The 16,900-nt window shown below is 31.2% G+C and overlaps 4 protein-coding genes across 6 annotated transcripts in view; 3 read left to right on the top strand and 1 right to left on the bottom strand.

Annotated features, from left to right (window-relative positions):
- The window catches only part of LOC115239173, a 5,696-nt gene extending 1,918 nt beyond the window's left edge, over positions 1-3,778 (top strand). Inside the window, exons 1-4 of one of the 2 annotated variants that reach the window (XM_029813541.1) lie at positions 7-84; positions 157-3,051; positions 3,125-3,239; positions 3,314-3,778. In XM_029813541.1, the coding sequence (XP_029669401.1) occupies positions 10-84; positions 157-3,051; positions 3,125-3,239; positions 3,314-3,495 (3,267 nt within the window). In that variant the 5' untranslated portion in view covers positions 7-9 and the 3' untranslated portion in view covers positions 3,496-3,778. Of the gene's footprint in view, positions 3,052-3,124; positions 3,240-3,313 lie in introns of both variants that reach the window. The other variant, XM_029813540.1, reaches the window with a different exon arrangement.
- A 747-nt stretch (positions 3,779-4,525) lies between these two features.
- On the bottom strand, positions 4,526-8,356 carry LOC115239174 (peroxisomal targeting signal 1 receptor). 2 transcript variants are annotated; one of them, XR_003884601.1, is made up of 9 exons: positions 8,099-8,356; positions 7,558-7,927; positions 7,014-7,470; positions 6,389-6,935; positions 6,160-6,328; positions 5,930-6,087; positions 5,674-5,841; positions 5,462-5,568; positions 4,526-4,717 (listed from the first exon to the last, which is right to left on the bottom strand). XR_003884601.1 is itself a non-coding variant. In XM_029813542.1 (8 exons), the coding sequence occupies exons 2-8, from the start codon at positions 7,900-7,902 to the stop codon at positions 5,529-5,531; spliced, it is 1,884 nt and encodes a 627-aa protein (XP_029669402.1). In that variant the 5' UTR covers positions 7,903-7,927; positions 8,099-8,356; the 3' UTR covers positions 5,342-5,528. The 2 variants fall into 2 exon arrangements, 1 of the variants encoding a protein (XP_029669402.1); XM_029813542.1 differs by lacking the exon at positions 4,526-4,717 and having other exon boundaries at positions 5,342-5,568.
- A 4,565-nt stretch (positions 8,357-12,921) lies between these two features.
- Positions 12,922-14,314, top strand: LOC115239158 (ejaculatory bulb-specific protein 3-like). The gene is made up of 2 exons (XM_029813523.1): positions 12,922-13,149; positions 13,956-14,314. The coding sequence occupies exons 1-2, from the start codon at positions 12,954-12,956 to the stop codon at positions 14,120-14,122; spliced, it is 363 nt and encodes a 120-aa protein (XP_029669383.1). The 5' UTR covers positions 12,922-12,953; the 3' UTR covers positions 14,123-14,314.
- Positions 14,315-15,084: 770 nt separating this feature from the next.
- On the top strand, positions 15,085-16,862 carry LOC115239163. The gene is made up of 4 exons (XM_029813530.1): positions 15,085-15,563; positions 15,635-15,997; positions 16,075-16,378; positions 16,493-16,862. The coding sequence occupies exons 1-4, from the start codon at positions 15,429-15,431 to the stop codon at positions 16,747-16,749; spliced, it is 1,059 nt and encodes a 352-aa protein (XP_029669390.1). The 5' UTR covers positions 15,085-15,428; the 3' UTR covers positions 16,750-16,862.
- Positions 16,863-16,900: the final 38 nt, after the last annotated feature.

Genomic DNA, 16,900 nt, shown 5'->3' with positions numbered 1-16,900 from the left:
ACAGTAGACATGATCAATCAAATGGTACATTGCGCTAAGGGAGATTATATCGTGACACTGGAATCAAAATATCTCAGAGACACTGTGAGCAATAATCATGCGAATAGAGTCATTTCTAATTTTGTAAGAATTTATGTGAATTGGGCTGTGGTGAAGGACCAGAGTCAGCCAATGCGAGCCAGGATTGCCGGACGCGTTACCCCGAGTTTGAATCGACCCTTGAATAGTTTGGAGATGATAGAGCTACCTCTAAATATACAACCTACATTGATCGCCTGCTGTCAGAGTACTGGTAATTTATTGGTAGCCTCAGGAAACAGTGCTATTTTACACGAGTTCAAGATTGAAACGCAACAAGTATCAAAAATGAAATTCATAGACTTTGAGCCTAGACCATGGTCCTTGGGATTTTCATTTGCACCAACACATATGGAAATTGTGGAAGATTTTATAGCAATTATGGATAATATAAATTTGTCCGTTTTTCGTCTCACAAATTCAATGTATGAAGATATTGACCAACTTAGCTCTTTAGCTTCCACAAATTCTTCTTCCGTTGATAAGACATCCATATCCACAGACTCATCTTTGGTAGAAAATAGTAATAGCCTTGGAAATGAAGATATGACGTTGCAAGGAACGAATACAAAGCACAAGTCTATAGATCAAGATTACCAACATATGACATCTGAAAATAATGAGGCAGTGGTAACCAATGTAAAATCTAAAGATAAAAAGCACAAAGGCATAAAAGGAAATACATGGTATAAATTAGAAATTGTCGATTTCAACAGAACAAAGCCAAGTAATAATAAGAATTACATAGATTGGGAACACTTGGTATGCAATGAGAAAGATGAGATGCACAGACTAATTACACATGGAATTATTGATCCCACTTCGCAACCATTCACAGTCAATTTGCCATTGATAAGTTCAGAAAGGGCTGGACCAGGTCACGCTCTCAGCCCCTTTGTCCTAAATTCAGCAGACATAAGAATCTTCATCAAAACAACCTCACCTGACATAGGTTGGTCTGAAAATTACATAATAAAAAATTTGTTATGTCTGAAAATCAACGCTGGTAATAATAATGTCAAGATAGACGGAATTCTAGATATCTTTAGATGTCTGGTATTGAAACCATTATACATGAAGAGAGAATGTAACATTACTGGCGTGAAAAAATCCATGTTGAAGTCTGACAAGTATAGATATTTACAGGGTGTGAGTTGCTTCGTTTGCACTACACAGGAGGGATACTTGTATCACTTTTCGGCGGCAAGCAATAATGCCCTGGATACAACGTGTCTGACCACTTATCCATTCACTGCACCTGTTCATCATGTAGCATTGGAGCATACAATACTTCATGCATTGACCGAGGCTGGTCTCGAGTCCTACACATTACGTCTTTCTCATCATATTGCAAAACTTTCAAATTGCATGGACGGCGTTAGAGTAACTTGTCCCAGTATTACTGAACCGGTAAGTCTAATCGGTTTGAGGCCGTTCTTAGGGATACAAAAACTATTGCACACAAAAACTTACATAGTGTTGTTGGCTAAGGCTGACAGTTCTTGGACCATGTACTCTCTAAATCTACCTAAACTCGAGAACATATATTTCGACATCTTGAATGCGGCAAAAAATCATAAATCCTCCAGTCCAAGTACTTATCGACATTTGCTGGGAGAAGCACATACCTTGATACGCTTGGCGAAAGATGTATCTTACAACGACCTGAATAACGAAGAATTCGACGATACGATGCATAAAAACGATCTTAAATTGAAAAATCTTTATAATCAATCTTGTGCGTTGCTTGCGGATTACTATATACAATCGGAAATTGAATCGGATTGGGATTTGTGTATTCCCTACTATAAGATGTCTGGGTTGAAGCCTTCGGAAGTATTATCTAGAAAATGCAGTCAGGACGCACCGGGACTTTTAACATTTTTGACGGAAGCGCTTTTCACAATGAAAAGCGGATCCGAGGCGGACGCGCTCTTCCAAGGGTATAATATTATAGAGATCATTTGTAAGTTGGAAAAAGAGGATCTATTGAAACTGATCTTCGGCAGTCCTGTACTGAGGGAGTACACCACTGAGAAATTAATAAACCTTCTGCTGACACACGAGACCGACGACATTGTCAAACTTGCCCTGGCACTCTTATACATCCAGGCCGACAAACAGGAACAAGCGGAGAAAATGCTGGAACCAGTTTCCGTGCAATGTATTAAACAGATCATCCTGGCGCGCTGGGAATTGCTGTTCGATATAACTGCGATGAAAAAGAGGAGTCCTATGATCCCCACTTTCTCGGACTTTGCCGGTACCTTGATGCTCATAAAGAATACCACTTTCGCAGATATTCTCATACAGATAATAGAAGACGAGGGTGCATTATCATTGCATCAAATCATACAGGTTTTCCTGGAATATTTACCGTCACGAGTTGGAAGAGACGGACACAATGCGGCCGCTACGTTGCAAGTTTTTCTCGAGAAATATCTACACGATTATTTCAGCTCGAAGTCAATGATCGAGTGGCCGTTGGTCGTAAATAAAAATCAGATACGCTCGGACTTTGCTCTCGTGGAAGCGTTCAAGTTGTTAGTACGATCGTATTTAGGTAAATTAACTCAAACAAAAATATATAAAACTGATTCCCAAGATGATGAGGGGAAGAACGACAAGGAGTACTTCATGTTCGCCAAGTATCGACCCAACTATTTGAATAAAATGCCACCATACGCTAAAGATTACCAGAAAATTTTAAACATGAACGATTTTAAAGATTTAACGAATTTTAATAATGCATCAGAAAGCGAAAAAATTATACCCAAAGAATTGTTTAAGCTGCAATCTGTATTATCGTGTGAATTTTTACCAATTGAATGTTTGCACGAGGTCAAGCAATTTCTTGAAACACAAAACATTGATGGGAACTTATCTCTCAAAACTTTATGTATTCAGAATACGGAAGAAGTAACGACAATTCTAATGGATAATTGTCCACAGGCTGTAGTACAGTATGCAAAGGTATTTGTATCAAACATGATACTAGATTGAAATGTAAATCTTGCCAGAATATTTCACTGTCTTTCTGTTTCAGGATAAATATACAAAGGACACCGAATGGAAATATCTTATCAAATTAACACAGGATAAAATTACCGCTTCAATAATGCAACAGGAATTACAGCTCTTGTACACGCAGATCATGAAGGGTAAGTTAAACATACATAATATGTGAATAGTATATATAATAATATAATAAAATAATCTCTTTTCGAATTTATAGAGATCTTGAATTATCTGCCGCATACATTACCTATGAAAAGTCTTCATCGCGTCTTACCAAAAGATGATATGGCAACATTTCAACGATGCACTGAAATGTGCAATCAAATAATGCATGCAGATCACGTAAAATCGTTGATAATGGAAACCGGGCAACAACTTTTGACAACTCTAAAGTTGTGAAGATAGGAGTATTCATTAAATATTTATTAGCTAATTTCTAGACAAAGAAGTGATAATTGAGGAATTACAAATATAAATTCCAGTATCACGTTTTAGCAATTATATTACGGAAGACTACTTTGTGTGCACTTATAATCGCAAATTAACTATTTCTACAAATGTTTCAGACATATGTTCCTGATCAATGCAGTCACATAAGCTAATGTTCGTTAGTTAATAGTTGTGCTGATGCACTCATTTTTAATGATGCATAATCGTCATCAATTATAAAAAAAAAAAAAAACTCGAAGACAAATACTAGAACCAAAATTCGTCTATAATTAATTGTTGAATCGTGTTTTATATAGATATATTATATTATGACTAAAGACATAAAAAGAATTTGTCCCAGAGCAAACAAGGTGCAATAATTTTAATATATTCAAATTTGACAAAAATTAATGTATACATAAATTAGAAATTTGAAGCACATTACTTCTACAGAAGAAAAAATTTATACAATATATTAGTAGAATCTCGTTAATTTTGACCCTATGAGACGAGAGGAGCAAAAATTCTTGGAGAAGAAAAATTAATATCTTCATTACAGTGCGAAGCTGTCCAATCACCATGTGCTTGCACAAATGCAGATGTGTGCACAAGGCTCTTAAAAGATACAGCTATACACAGATGCTTTATCATCTAGTGGACCTATTATGATATGAAAACAGTGCGATATTAGTGTTTATGAAAATACGTGTGGAGGGGAATCAAAATTAATGGGGTCAAATTTAAGGAGACTCTATTGTGTAATTATATTATAATTGATGACATTTAGAAGTAATTATATAAATATTTGATTTATTATACAGAACTATTAGACAGAATTGTACCAAGATTTTTCATAATCATCAAATTCTTTCTGCTCTAGGACAGATATGTCTTTAGCAAGATGAATTTTACTAAAATAGTTTTTATCAAATCTGTTGATCCTAACAAATAGTTTTACCTAATCAATTTTTAAGTGTTACAAAATATGTAACTTTGATGTGCCTTTAGGAATTATTTCTTCTTTATTGTAAATCTAATTATGTTAAAATTGATCAATAATATTTATAATTCATTATAAGATAAAAAAATACATACATAATACAGCAATTGTTTAGATCTTCTTTACATCTTGTTTGCAATCTTTATCCTTAACAGGATAAACAATAATTATTATCAATAATCATTATTAGGCCTATTAACATAAAAAAATTTTTCAATTTTTTGTTAATATTACAGAATAATATTTGATATATATATCATAATAATAAACATAAAAACACATACATACACATATTCATAACTTTTGTTAAAAACATTTTATAAAACAATGTTATGAGTAAAATTTACTTGTTTTTTCCAGTAGAATTACAAAATGTTATTAAATATAGAGCATTCCATTTGAAATTCTGAAGTTATCTTCCCACTCTCTTTATAAAAGTATTATAAAAGAAACAAAGACAAATTTATTTTTACATGATTAAAAAAGCTCTTTGGAGATGTGTAATTTTCTCCTAAACAATTTTTCGATTGATTAAATATTTGTGGATTTATAAGCTTGTAACACTTTATGTAGGCTATCTTGTGTGTATGTATGTGTGTATATAATTGTGCCCCATAATATACTATTGAATGCTCATAATTATATTGTTAAAATAATGAATTATTTCTATATTATTTTAATTATTATTTTTTCCTAATTTTGTTTTATAGATGCATGATATCAAACATGTTTTTTTCAATTATATTTTAAAAGCTAAACTAAAATGAATATATTTATTTTAAATTGGTCAAAGAATCAGTATGTAAAAAAAAGTTCAATGTATTGTATATTTGTATATCTTTTGTTCTTAATTATTTAAAATATTCTACATTTTATTTCTGCTAATTATATATTTTGCTAAAGTATAATGGAAAAAAATTTTTTTTCACTTCTTACCTGTGCACGAAATAATTTATATAAAAAATGAATCATATTGTGGAATTCATTATATAGCTGCATCCATTTATATGATTTCAAATTCCTTATTTAACTTGGATAGATCTCTGGAACAAAAGGAGAATAACATAACGTTTCGAGCATAAATTATCATTATAAAACCTTTCTTGTAGTTTATACTAACTGTAAGAAATGGAAAGACCATAAATTACCTGTTTTCTACAGCTTCCATCAATTCATATTTATGCATCAATGATATAACTAATCTTAACGTGGACCATATTGTGTTTGACATTGCTTTAGGAGATACATTGCTGGCCTGTGGGCCTCTTCCTGCAGCTTGTTGATTTAATGCTGTCAAGAGGTGCTCACCTGCTTCTCTATATCATATGATTTCATTGATATGAGACATTGCTATTCTCTTTCTCTTTATATTTCAAAAATATATTTTGAAAAGTCTATACTTACTTATATACTCCCAGATTAACACAAGATATGCCAAGATTGTAACGTGCTCGAATAAATCCGGGCGATAGCTCTAAGGCACGATGATACGCGTTTACAGCTTCTGCCGATCGCTGGCCATTAGCGAGAGTGGCACCCAATCTATTCCATAATCTGGAATCCTTTTGGAAATGTACAGTTATTAAATATACTGATTAGCCCAACCCATCAAAATGGAAATATGTTACACTTACATCAGGGCGTACTTGCAATGCTGCTTGGAAACAATCCACAGCTTTGTTGTAATCACTCGACAAATTAAACAGTATACCTAGTCCACATTGTATATCCGGATCAATTTCATCTCGGGGATTCATTCTTGCTGCTTGAATATATAAATCTTTCACTTCATCATATACTTTACTACAACAAAGTATTATGTTAAAAATAATTTCTCAGCATTAAAACTTATTTTTAACTTACTCATATAATAAGGTGGATACACTGAAAGTCGGATGTTCTTCTCTTGTAAGATCAGACTCTGGAACTGATAGATGTTTATATTTTTCATTCTTTAGTAACCACTCCTTCAATGTTAGGCAAGCTTGCTTCTGATAGGATTCATTTGCATAAGAAGCTGCTAATGCCATGAGAGCAACATTGTTACATGGTTCCAAGCACAGACAACGATTTAAAGCGGAGATAGCCAAAGGATCTTGCTCGTTTTCAGCTTGTGTTTTACCAAGGAGTAGCCACGCTTCAACATTATTTTCATCCTGTTGAACAGCTGCTTCAAAACAGAGTACAGCACTTGGTAAATCTCCCGCTTCTAATCGTTTCTTGCCTTCTGCCAATGCATTTGGTAAATCCTTCATAGGATTTGTTTCACAAAATTCATATTCCTTGTTAAATGGATCGTAATATGTGTCAAACTCTGATACCCATGGATGTGTAGAGGAGAGCCCATCTGCAGATACTTTATCCCATTCGTCTTGAAACTGTTTCCATAATGACTTTGGATGTATGTGTTCTAAAATGTATCAATCACTTTTATGTTAATTATAATATATATACAAAATACGTATTTCCAAAGAGAAGCTAAGAATACCTGAGGATGGATTTTCCTTTACAAATTCGTCTATCCATGTACCCGCAGCTTCTAATTCTTCTTCTACTTTGTTCAAGACTGTACTGTCATAATTAATGTTATTAATTGAACTATCTTTTGTTTTTTGTTGATCTGCATGATATTGCTCTATCCATTCTTCAATTGGATCATCCAAATTAGCTGTTTCTGTTCGAGTGCTTTCTATTGGAATATCACCTTCTTGTTTCATAAATTTCATAAACCTTGAATATGCATAATTCGGATCTTCATCTTTTATGATTTGAGCTTCATTGTCTTTATCAACATTATCTTGTGCACTGTTTATGCTATGTTCTAAATATTCTTCCATCCATTTTGAATCTAGACCAAGTTTATGAGTTTCAAGAAACTGTGTGTTTTCTTCCTGAGTGTGTTGTTGTATTAAAGATGTATTCCATATATTATCCACATGAAGTTCCTATATATTATTATGATAATTAAATATTTTTAATACTAGAAAGTTCTATAACTGTATGTAGCAATAAATAATGTTTTATGAAATTACTTCAAATTGCTTATCAGTTTTAAAACATAGATTTTCCCAAGCTGTGTTTAGATCACTTAATTCTTTGACGACTCCAGGTGCTGCTCTCGGGGGATGAATATTTTGATCAATTTCTCTCATTTCTTGTAGTAAATTGTCCATCCGAAACGTTTGTGGACAAGCAGGTTCTTCTAAGAATTGTTGAACTAACCGATCCGCATCTTGTGTTTGAAAAGTCTCAGCTGGACTAAATGGCTGGTGAATTCCTTCCTCTTTAAAACCATGATCTTGTACATAATGTGATGTAAGGCGCATTAACGAGCTGGGACCTCCACAGTCTCCTTCTACTAACTCGCGAAATGCCATTTTTTTATATTGCTATTGAAACTTCCTGCAAAAGAAAAAAAAAATATTACTAATTTAATCCTTTTATATGTACATTATCCAATATTCAGATATTAAATCCAATATTTATATTTATATAAAATGCAACGTTAATCAGCCAAGTTATAGCTGTTGGATTCTCGCAAATCTACTGTAAAAATAAATAATTAACGATCACCTGAGTATTATTTCGCCGTATTTACTCGCTTCGCCCTAATTATGTTGGGTTATCGTGATGCACGTTTCTCAGGAATGAATAGCAAGAATTATGCTGATTTTACGATCGAGACTTTGCACCGAGACAGCTGGAGAAGGGAGGGGAAAAGCTGGACGAGGAACGCGTGCGATAGTTTAGCGAGTGACAGCAAGAGCAAAAAATGATGCGAAGAGCTCAATGGATAAAGCCTACACTAGACAGTACATTGAAGATTGAAAAATTTAATCAGGACAGAAGGAGCTAAAATTACTTTGTTCTGATTGGTCAAATTTCGATATTCAATCTTCAATGTGTAGTACTCTGATTATCTGACCGACGAAATATATTATTAAAGACCCCTGGCCCTGGATAAGTTTTCGCGACTATCAAGTGAGACCGGTGGGCCCGGAGATAATAGAACACATTTTGATGACATTTTAAAGATAATTACATGAGTTATTTAAATCATGCGATTATTTTAGCTCATCCGGCTATTGTTTTATTATCGAAAATGTTCAGATCTTTTAAGTAGCCTCAAAAATAATAAAATAAATGTTTTATTATACCAAAAACTACTGTTTTATTACCGACAAGATTTACTTATCTACAGTAGCGCGTAGCGAGTTCTTTCCGGTCACGCTAAATCCTCCGTAAGTCATCCATCGGTCTTTAACAACTGATCGTCAGTGTCTATTAGGGCCGCTTATTCGACCTTCGATCAAATTCCGATTAATTTAATTGTTGATTAATTCACAGGGCGACCAACATAAAACATTTCTAACGGTATAATATAATACAAAAATTTTTAAATTCTGCTTTCGATCGCTCTGTAAATAATTAATCAAATTATAAATTCTTTTATATTTGGATAATTTATATTATATTATACAAAAAAAACTTTAGTTTACTGAAGAAAAATCTTTTATGAATCAAACATGATGTTATAAAATATAATTTTATAAATAGAATATGTTATATTCTTAGTTTTTCATGTTTCTCGATAGCGCTCATCGAGGTATATTTTTCTTTATATAGCTGCTCCGAAACATAACTATCAGAAGTTTTCTGGGGTAACACCGCGGAGCCACAATCGAGTCTCTAGTGACTTTATTATTCAGCTCTGAGGAAGGTCCCTGGACCCGTGGCAGAAAGTGCCGTAGCTTAAGTACTATTATCCTCCACCATCTCACGAATTTAAGAAAGGAAGCTCCGGCTGATCTTTCGTGATGCGGGTGCGAGAGTATTGGTCAAAGCAAAAGTAATGTGTATAAAAATGAGTTTACTCATTGAACCAAACAGGGCCTATCAGACCAGGAAACTTCAATTTTTTTTTTGTATATATATGTATATTAATATACATATATAATACATTAATATTGTAATAAAAATATAACTGCATAGAATATATAAAAATTATATACAAATTTGGCTTGTGATTCCTGCCGACTTTTAAAATATACATCGCTTTAAAAAATTACTTACACAGTAAAATATAATATTTTGTATAAAAATAACTATAGCAAAGAAAGATTATTTAAAAAGAGAATCAGGCTAATAAGAATAATATAATTTTCAAGAATGAGATTATCAGAATCAATTATTTATTTCCAGGAAATTCTTTTAACTTACCAATTAATATGAACTATATATGTGATGTTTTGTTTCATATCTTGAGATGACAATGTTTATATCTTCCTCTCTTATTATCAACAATATCTTATTATCGCATTATCTTATTATATAATATACAATGCAATATTATAAGTTCACGATAGATATCGTGTTAACAATAATCGGTATTTTCACATTATCTATGATGTATGATTAATAAAATAACCTATAATTATCTTCCTCTATGAAAAACAAATAAATGTTTGTTACAGCGTATATTTAATAACTTATATAACTCAATGTACATCTCATCAAGAGGTCGTGACTTGGAATTTTATCGCTTTACAATGATATATTGAAATAATTATGACTTCTTAATATTCTATACCTTTAAATGCTGCATTGCAAAATATAATTTAAGACTTATTCAATGGCAGAGAACAAAGAAAAAACAAAAGTATCACGATGTTTTTCTGATAAAAGCATCAACTTAATAACTTTTATATCGGAGCATTATACAATAACGAATAAAAATGATTATATTGACGTAATATAATTAATAGTCTAAGAATCTAGAGAAGTATTTCTTATATAATATGATTCACATATTTTACCCGAAACTAAAGAAAAGCTCAAATACACATGATCTATGATCTATGATTAATAAAATAACCTACAATTATCTTCCTCTATAAAAAACAAATAAACGTTTGTTACAGCGTATATCTAATAACTTATATAACTCAATGTACATCTCATCAAGAGGTCGTGACTTGGAATTTTATCGCTTTACAATGATATATTGAAATAATTATGACTTCTTAATATTCTATACCTTTAAATGCTGCATTGCAAAATATAATTTAAGACTTATTCAATGGCAGAGAACAAAGAAAAAACAAAAGTATCACGATGTTTTTCTGATAAAAGCATCAACTTAATAACTTTTATATCGGAGCATTATACAATAACGAATAAAAATGATTATATTGACGTAATATAATTAATAGTCTAAGAATCTAGAGAAGTATTTCTTATATAATATGATTCACATATTTTACCCGAAACTAAAGAAAAGCTCAAATACAGATCCAGATTTTTGAACTATTAAATAGAGATGTTCGAGTTTTAGATTTGAACATGCAGTTTGTACAGTTCGAATGAAATATTTAATATTATTGAATTATTTAAGTAATTTTTAATTGTCAAGCAAATTCAACAGTACCAAAATATATAAGAAAAATTTAAACGTAAATATATAGTAATCACGATAAATAAGAATAACCAATTCTTTTTGTTTCTTCTCTTATTACATCATCTAATTATATTTTTGTTGTTTTATCTAATTCAAGTTTTTGAATTGTGTTGGGATATATATTTTTTTTGGGGATACGGTTTGTGTAATATTTTGTTATTTATATAACATACAATTTATAGTCTCGATACAGATTTAAACAATTTAAGATCTGAGAAGCTTTTGGAATAATTTCAACTGTTGTATCACGTTCTTCCCGTTTCTATTCGTCAAAAAATCCAAGCACTAATTTCATATTGTTATAATATAACACAATAATATCACAATATTATTATAGGTCTTTTATTTTTAGCGTCTGATTAATTGATAAGAGGATAAAAAAACTGAAGATTTGGGGATACAGTACACTTTTAGATTTTGTTTTATATCCGAAATAACGGACGATATGAGATGAATTTCGTTCTGCACAGAGATAGTTCTGCACGAGAAACTATACATTTTTAGATCTTGTTTCTCATCCACAACATTGGACTATCACTAATTTTGTTTGTTTATAACTTTATAATAAGTAACCAGCGACTAAAACTTTTTGAGCATTGCTCAGGTTATTGCCATGACCTTGTTTGCAAAATATAAGGCCATTAAAATTAATGAGTCCAATATCCATTTTTGTATGCAAGATTTTTTTCAGGAAAAATATTTCATCTCATGAATAATTCATGACAAGATATTATACATATTTACCTGACATAGATCCGTGATAATATCTATTAAAAATATTTTCAATCTATAATTAAATTCGGAAATATTTTATAGTACATATAGTACAAAAAAAAAAAAACAAATTATAAATTATACAATAAATATAAAAAATTGTAATTATATAGAGTGTTTCCTAATAAGTGGGAAGTATTGGTGGATTCAAGATACAAAAATAAGAAAAAAAGTTTATATAAACATATGTCCGATATGACCTTATTTTCGAGTTATAGTCTGTTTTATTTTTCAATATTTTCAACTTTTTTGCATCTAATTCTGACTGCATTACCATTAGAAAATCCATATATTAGATGCATGCCTGCCATTTTATTGTTTGACCAAGTCATAATTTTTACTTTAAACGTAGACTCTGTTGCGTTAATAGCGTTAACATATGATACTTTACTTTCACTGATTGTGAGCACAAGATACGAAACGTACCACAATACAGATAACTTTATGAAAGTGTTTATGTTTATAGATTAGCAAGATCTCAAATTCTTCAAATTTTTGAATCCATCACTGCAATACTTCCACTTATTAGAAAACACCCTGTATATATTTATAATAAATATAATAAAAATTATATAAAAAAATTATATTAAAAAAGACGTCCACACACACACATATAGGTCAAAATCAAAATGTTTTTTCAAGAAATTATGCTATTCGTACATTTCCAAGAAAGTAAATATCCATTTTCGATATTGTACATTTTGTGTTATTTAGAAGAAGTTATAAATTAAAGCCTACGTGAAATCGTAGAAAGAATAAGATATTGTAATATATTCATAAATTTGAAATTGAATTTAAAAAGCATTTTTAATCATTTATAAGAATTGTTGACTATCTCTACTTGCGTGCACGTAAAAACTTTAGCCGATTATAATACAAAAACACAATCTGCATATATATGTACAATGATAATAAATTACTATGTAGGTTTATGGAATCGTTTTTTTTGTATCCTTTAATTTCTTTAAGTAGCCTGTTATTTGTATTTTAGTGGATTATATCGCTTTGAAGGATAGTAATTATTATTGTTAAGTTTTTTTCTAATATTTCCGCAATCATTCAATTGGCTCATTCATGCATCATTATCATCTTACTCATAACAATCCAAACAAGTTCTTGTTTCGGTAAAACGTATAAATAGGATGTACATTCGATTCGATTATTCAGTATCTTTTTCACGAGATAGTGTAAACGAAAATGACTCGGTTAAACTGCATCGTGATACTTATCGGTATTGCGCTATTGTGCGTTTTCGCGGAAGAGCTTTATTCTGATCAGTATGATCATATCGACATAAATAATATCCTCAATAACGATAAACTGCGAGACCAATATTACAACTGTTATATGGAAACTGAACCATGTCTAACAGCAGATGCAAAGTTTTTTAGAGGTATGTGTATATCCATAAACAGAGTATTTTGATGCTTTTTCTTCTTACAATTAGATTCTTTGGTCAATTTATAGAAACAATTTTTTCTTAACAAGTGTATCTCTATATATGCATTTTAATAATAATCAATAATTGTGTATAAATAAAAGTTTCTGGCAAACTAAATATAAAGTGAGACTATCGATGAAAAAATAAAATGTTTCTCAATTAATCTTACATATATAAATTTTACTTTATTAAATTTTAATTCACTTAATTATAGAATTATATAATATTAAAATTCAGAAAATTTTAAATATTACATCAGTAATGACGTTACAAAAAAATTTTTTTTTAAGAAAGAAAACTATATAACTTACTCAAAGAGAGAGAGAAGAGAGAAAGAGAGAGAGAGAAAGAATCTATTATTTAAAAATATAATACAATAATTGTTTTGGAAAGCTCTTGACATAAGCTATAAGAATATGCAATAAAAAATTGGGGGTTCTATTTAAGAAAACATCGATCACATTGACTTGGCCTCGAAAAGGTCACTCAAGGTCAAGTCCATATTTTCATCATTGTGTGTGTGTGTGTGTGTGTGTGTGTGTGTGTGTGTGTGTGTGTGTGTGTGTGTGTGTGTGTGTGTGTGTGTTTGTAGGAAATATTAAAGTACTATATGTATCCGTCAATTAAATATACTAAATCTTTTACTTTTTTAACTATATTATAATTTTGATAAATTCCATTTATAATTGTTAATTGGAAACAAGAGCTATAAATAATATTAAAATAAATTTTACACATTTTTTTTGTTTTGACTTCAGAAATCGCTGGCGAAGCTTTTCAAACAAAATGCAAAAGATGTACTGAAAAGCAAAAGGAAATGATGGATTCATTAGTCGATTGGTATACAAAAAATAAACCTGACCTATGGCAAAAGATTGTTGAGAAAAGCTTAGAGGATATGAAAAAGAAGAATGCTGGTCAATAATTGCTGACGAATGCTGCAAAAGGTGATAAAAATAACGACACAAAATCCGAAATATTAGAACTTTATAATGCTATAGTTTATTACTAACAATAAATTGTTGTTATATAATCTTTTAATGATTGTATTGTAGTATTATTGTTGTTGTAATGTTATATATTAATAATAAATAGAATATAATAATAAAAAGAAAAATCTGTTATTTTTTTGCTGACAATAATTTGTAGCAAGCACTTGGCAATATCTGTTAGAACAGACGTGGCTGACTGGGAACTTAATTTACAAAAAGTTTTTAAAAATTTCTAGATGTTTTTATCTGTTTAAGCTAACTAAAATTATATAATAATTATATTAATATTTGTACTAATTAAATCTGTCTATAAAATTTAAAGAGAAGCAAAAGATATAAAAATAATAAAATAAATAAAATAAAATTTTTTTTATGCGACAATATGTAAGAAAGAAATGATTGAATAATAATTAATGAAAATAATTAAAAAATACTTTAGTTGCTTTTAGCTTAAAACAATTTTAATTTAGATATTTTAAATTGTATAATTAAAATCAAAATTATTTACAATCATAACTATTAAAGTGTCAGCTGCAAGTATGAAATATCAAGTATTATATATTATGTGTATCAGACTACGTATTGAAAACTAAAAAGGAACTAAAATTTCTTTCTTCTGATTGGTCAATTTTCAATCTTAAATCTCAATCATAAATGCATAGTTTGATATGGGCTTTAGACAAAGAAATTTTAGCTTCTTTTGATCTTATTAGTCAAATTCCAATCTTTAATCTTCAAACTCTCTTTAATACATTGTCTGATACGAGCCTGACAGCATGTCGTCTGCTCCGCTATGGACTCGACATGGCTACTTCAGTCAAATGGAGGAACTACCAATCAGAAATTGCGACGCCGTATTTGCTTCTCTATTTTTATATATAGAGTCTAGTGTCTAGTGTCGACACTAAGTATATACATCAACTTCGTCTCTATCTAATCTGTTTAGTTTTGCATGTTTGCGGGTTTTATGCTGAATAAAATACTGTACGGAAAGAACGTCTGTCAAAGTCACGGAAAATAGTTATCGGAGTCCTTGATCCTAATCTTTAATTTTGTAAACATTAGGTTGATAAAACGCATTAATTATTCTTGCATCAGTTATGAGTTTCCACAATCTTTTGCAACGTGACATATTATGACGGTGCAAGAAAAGTCTAACCTAAAAGAGGGCGTTCTTGACATAACGTAATCGGTATTACTATCTCCGGTTGCCCACTAAATCTCGTTAAACGATGAGCGATGCGTATCAAGGGCCTGCTATTGTTGCTGATCTGCATAGCAGGAAGCAGCATCGTTTTCATTGCTTTCAGCAATCAACGACCTTCCATTCAGACTCTAGTGACGGAGACTCACAAACAATTACGGAACTTCCAGGTAAATATATTGTTTGACAGATTAGCCACTTTTTCATTTTTATCGCATTAACTGTAAGATATCGTTTTAAGGAAAATTTGAAAGACGTTGAGGAGAAACGTCTGGTGACAGATTCCAAATATCTTGCATTGCTTGGTCTGGATGGTCAGACAAGCACTACACCAATCAGTCTCAAGCCTCAGAATGTGACGGTTGTGTCACTCGTAAGGCCTGGAAACGAGCAATATATTTATGGCTTTGTTAGAAACATCAGCCATTTTTTGCCAAATAATAGTATTGTGATTTATAGTGTCGGTTTGAATGAAGATTCCTTACAAAATATTAGACTTGCTTGTAATTCTACAAGATGTAATGTGATTCACTTTGATCTAAGCCCATTTCCTGCTCACGTCGAAGACGACACACTGCATGTTTATAGACCTTTAGTTATTCAAGTGAGTAACAATTTCTACAACGCCTTTATAGTTTTCCAAAAGAATTGTATTGATTAAATCATGCTTTTGTATCACAGACAGCTTTAAATACGCTAGGTAGTATTATCTATATGGACTCAAATGTGCGTCTGAATTCCTCAGACATTTCGAAATATCTTTGTCCAAAATCTGGAATCTTGACTTGGCCTACAAGGCACGCCATTAGTTCCCTAACGCATCCAAAGATGTACGAATACTTTCATGCCTCCGCTGAGAGCTTTTTCTTTCTCCCACTGATTAGAGCATCATACTTAGTAATTAGTAATTTTAAAAACATTAGGGAAAGTGTAATGCTACCTTGGGTCCAGTGTGCATTGACAAGAGATTGTATTTCCCCTATTGGTAAATACTTTTGATTTATGCATTCATATAATTCTATAATTTTTCTCAGTGGGAACATATCAATTTTTTTATTGGTTTTCTAAATGTTAAGCTTTCTTAACTAAATTTTCGTAGGTGCACAGTCAGCGGGCTGTAGGTTCAATAAAAAGCCACAGTATCGATACTCCGGCTGTCACGCGTACGATACCTCTGCATTAAATATAGTGCTGGGATTGCATTTTAACTTCGATGATACATATTATATACACAAGGATCGGGAGATGTATTTTAATAAGATCCAGCCCGAGGAAATCACCGAGGAGTATCTTATGATCACGCGGCAAAATAATGCTACCGAGACCAACGCTAGGAATTTCGTATCGGAACGTTAAACTTTTTTTGATCTCAATTTACCTTAGTTGATATGTCGAACAAGCACAACTTAATTTAAGATTATTAAGCATTGAAAGAATTAAATTATAATAAATAGCAGAATGACGAACAATCCTGGGTTTTCCTTTCAAAGGCATCAAATATCGCCTT

Source organism: Formica exsecta, unplaced genomic scaffold, assembly GCF_003651465.1.
Source record: "Formica exsecta isolate Colony F162 unplaced genomic scaffold, ASM365146v1 scaffold365, whole genome shotgun sequence".
Lineage (NCBI taxonomy): Eukaryota > Metazoa > Arthropoda > Insecta > Hymenoptera > Formicidae > Formica > Formica exsecta.
Note: the sequence above shows the minus strand (reverse complement) of the source record. Positions and strands in the feature narration are given on the sequence as shown.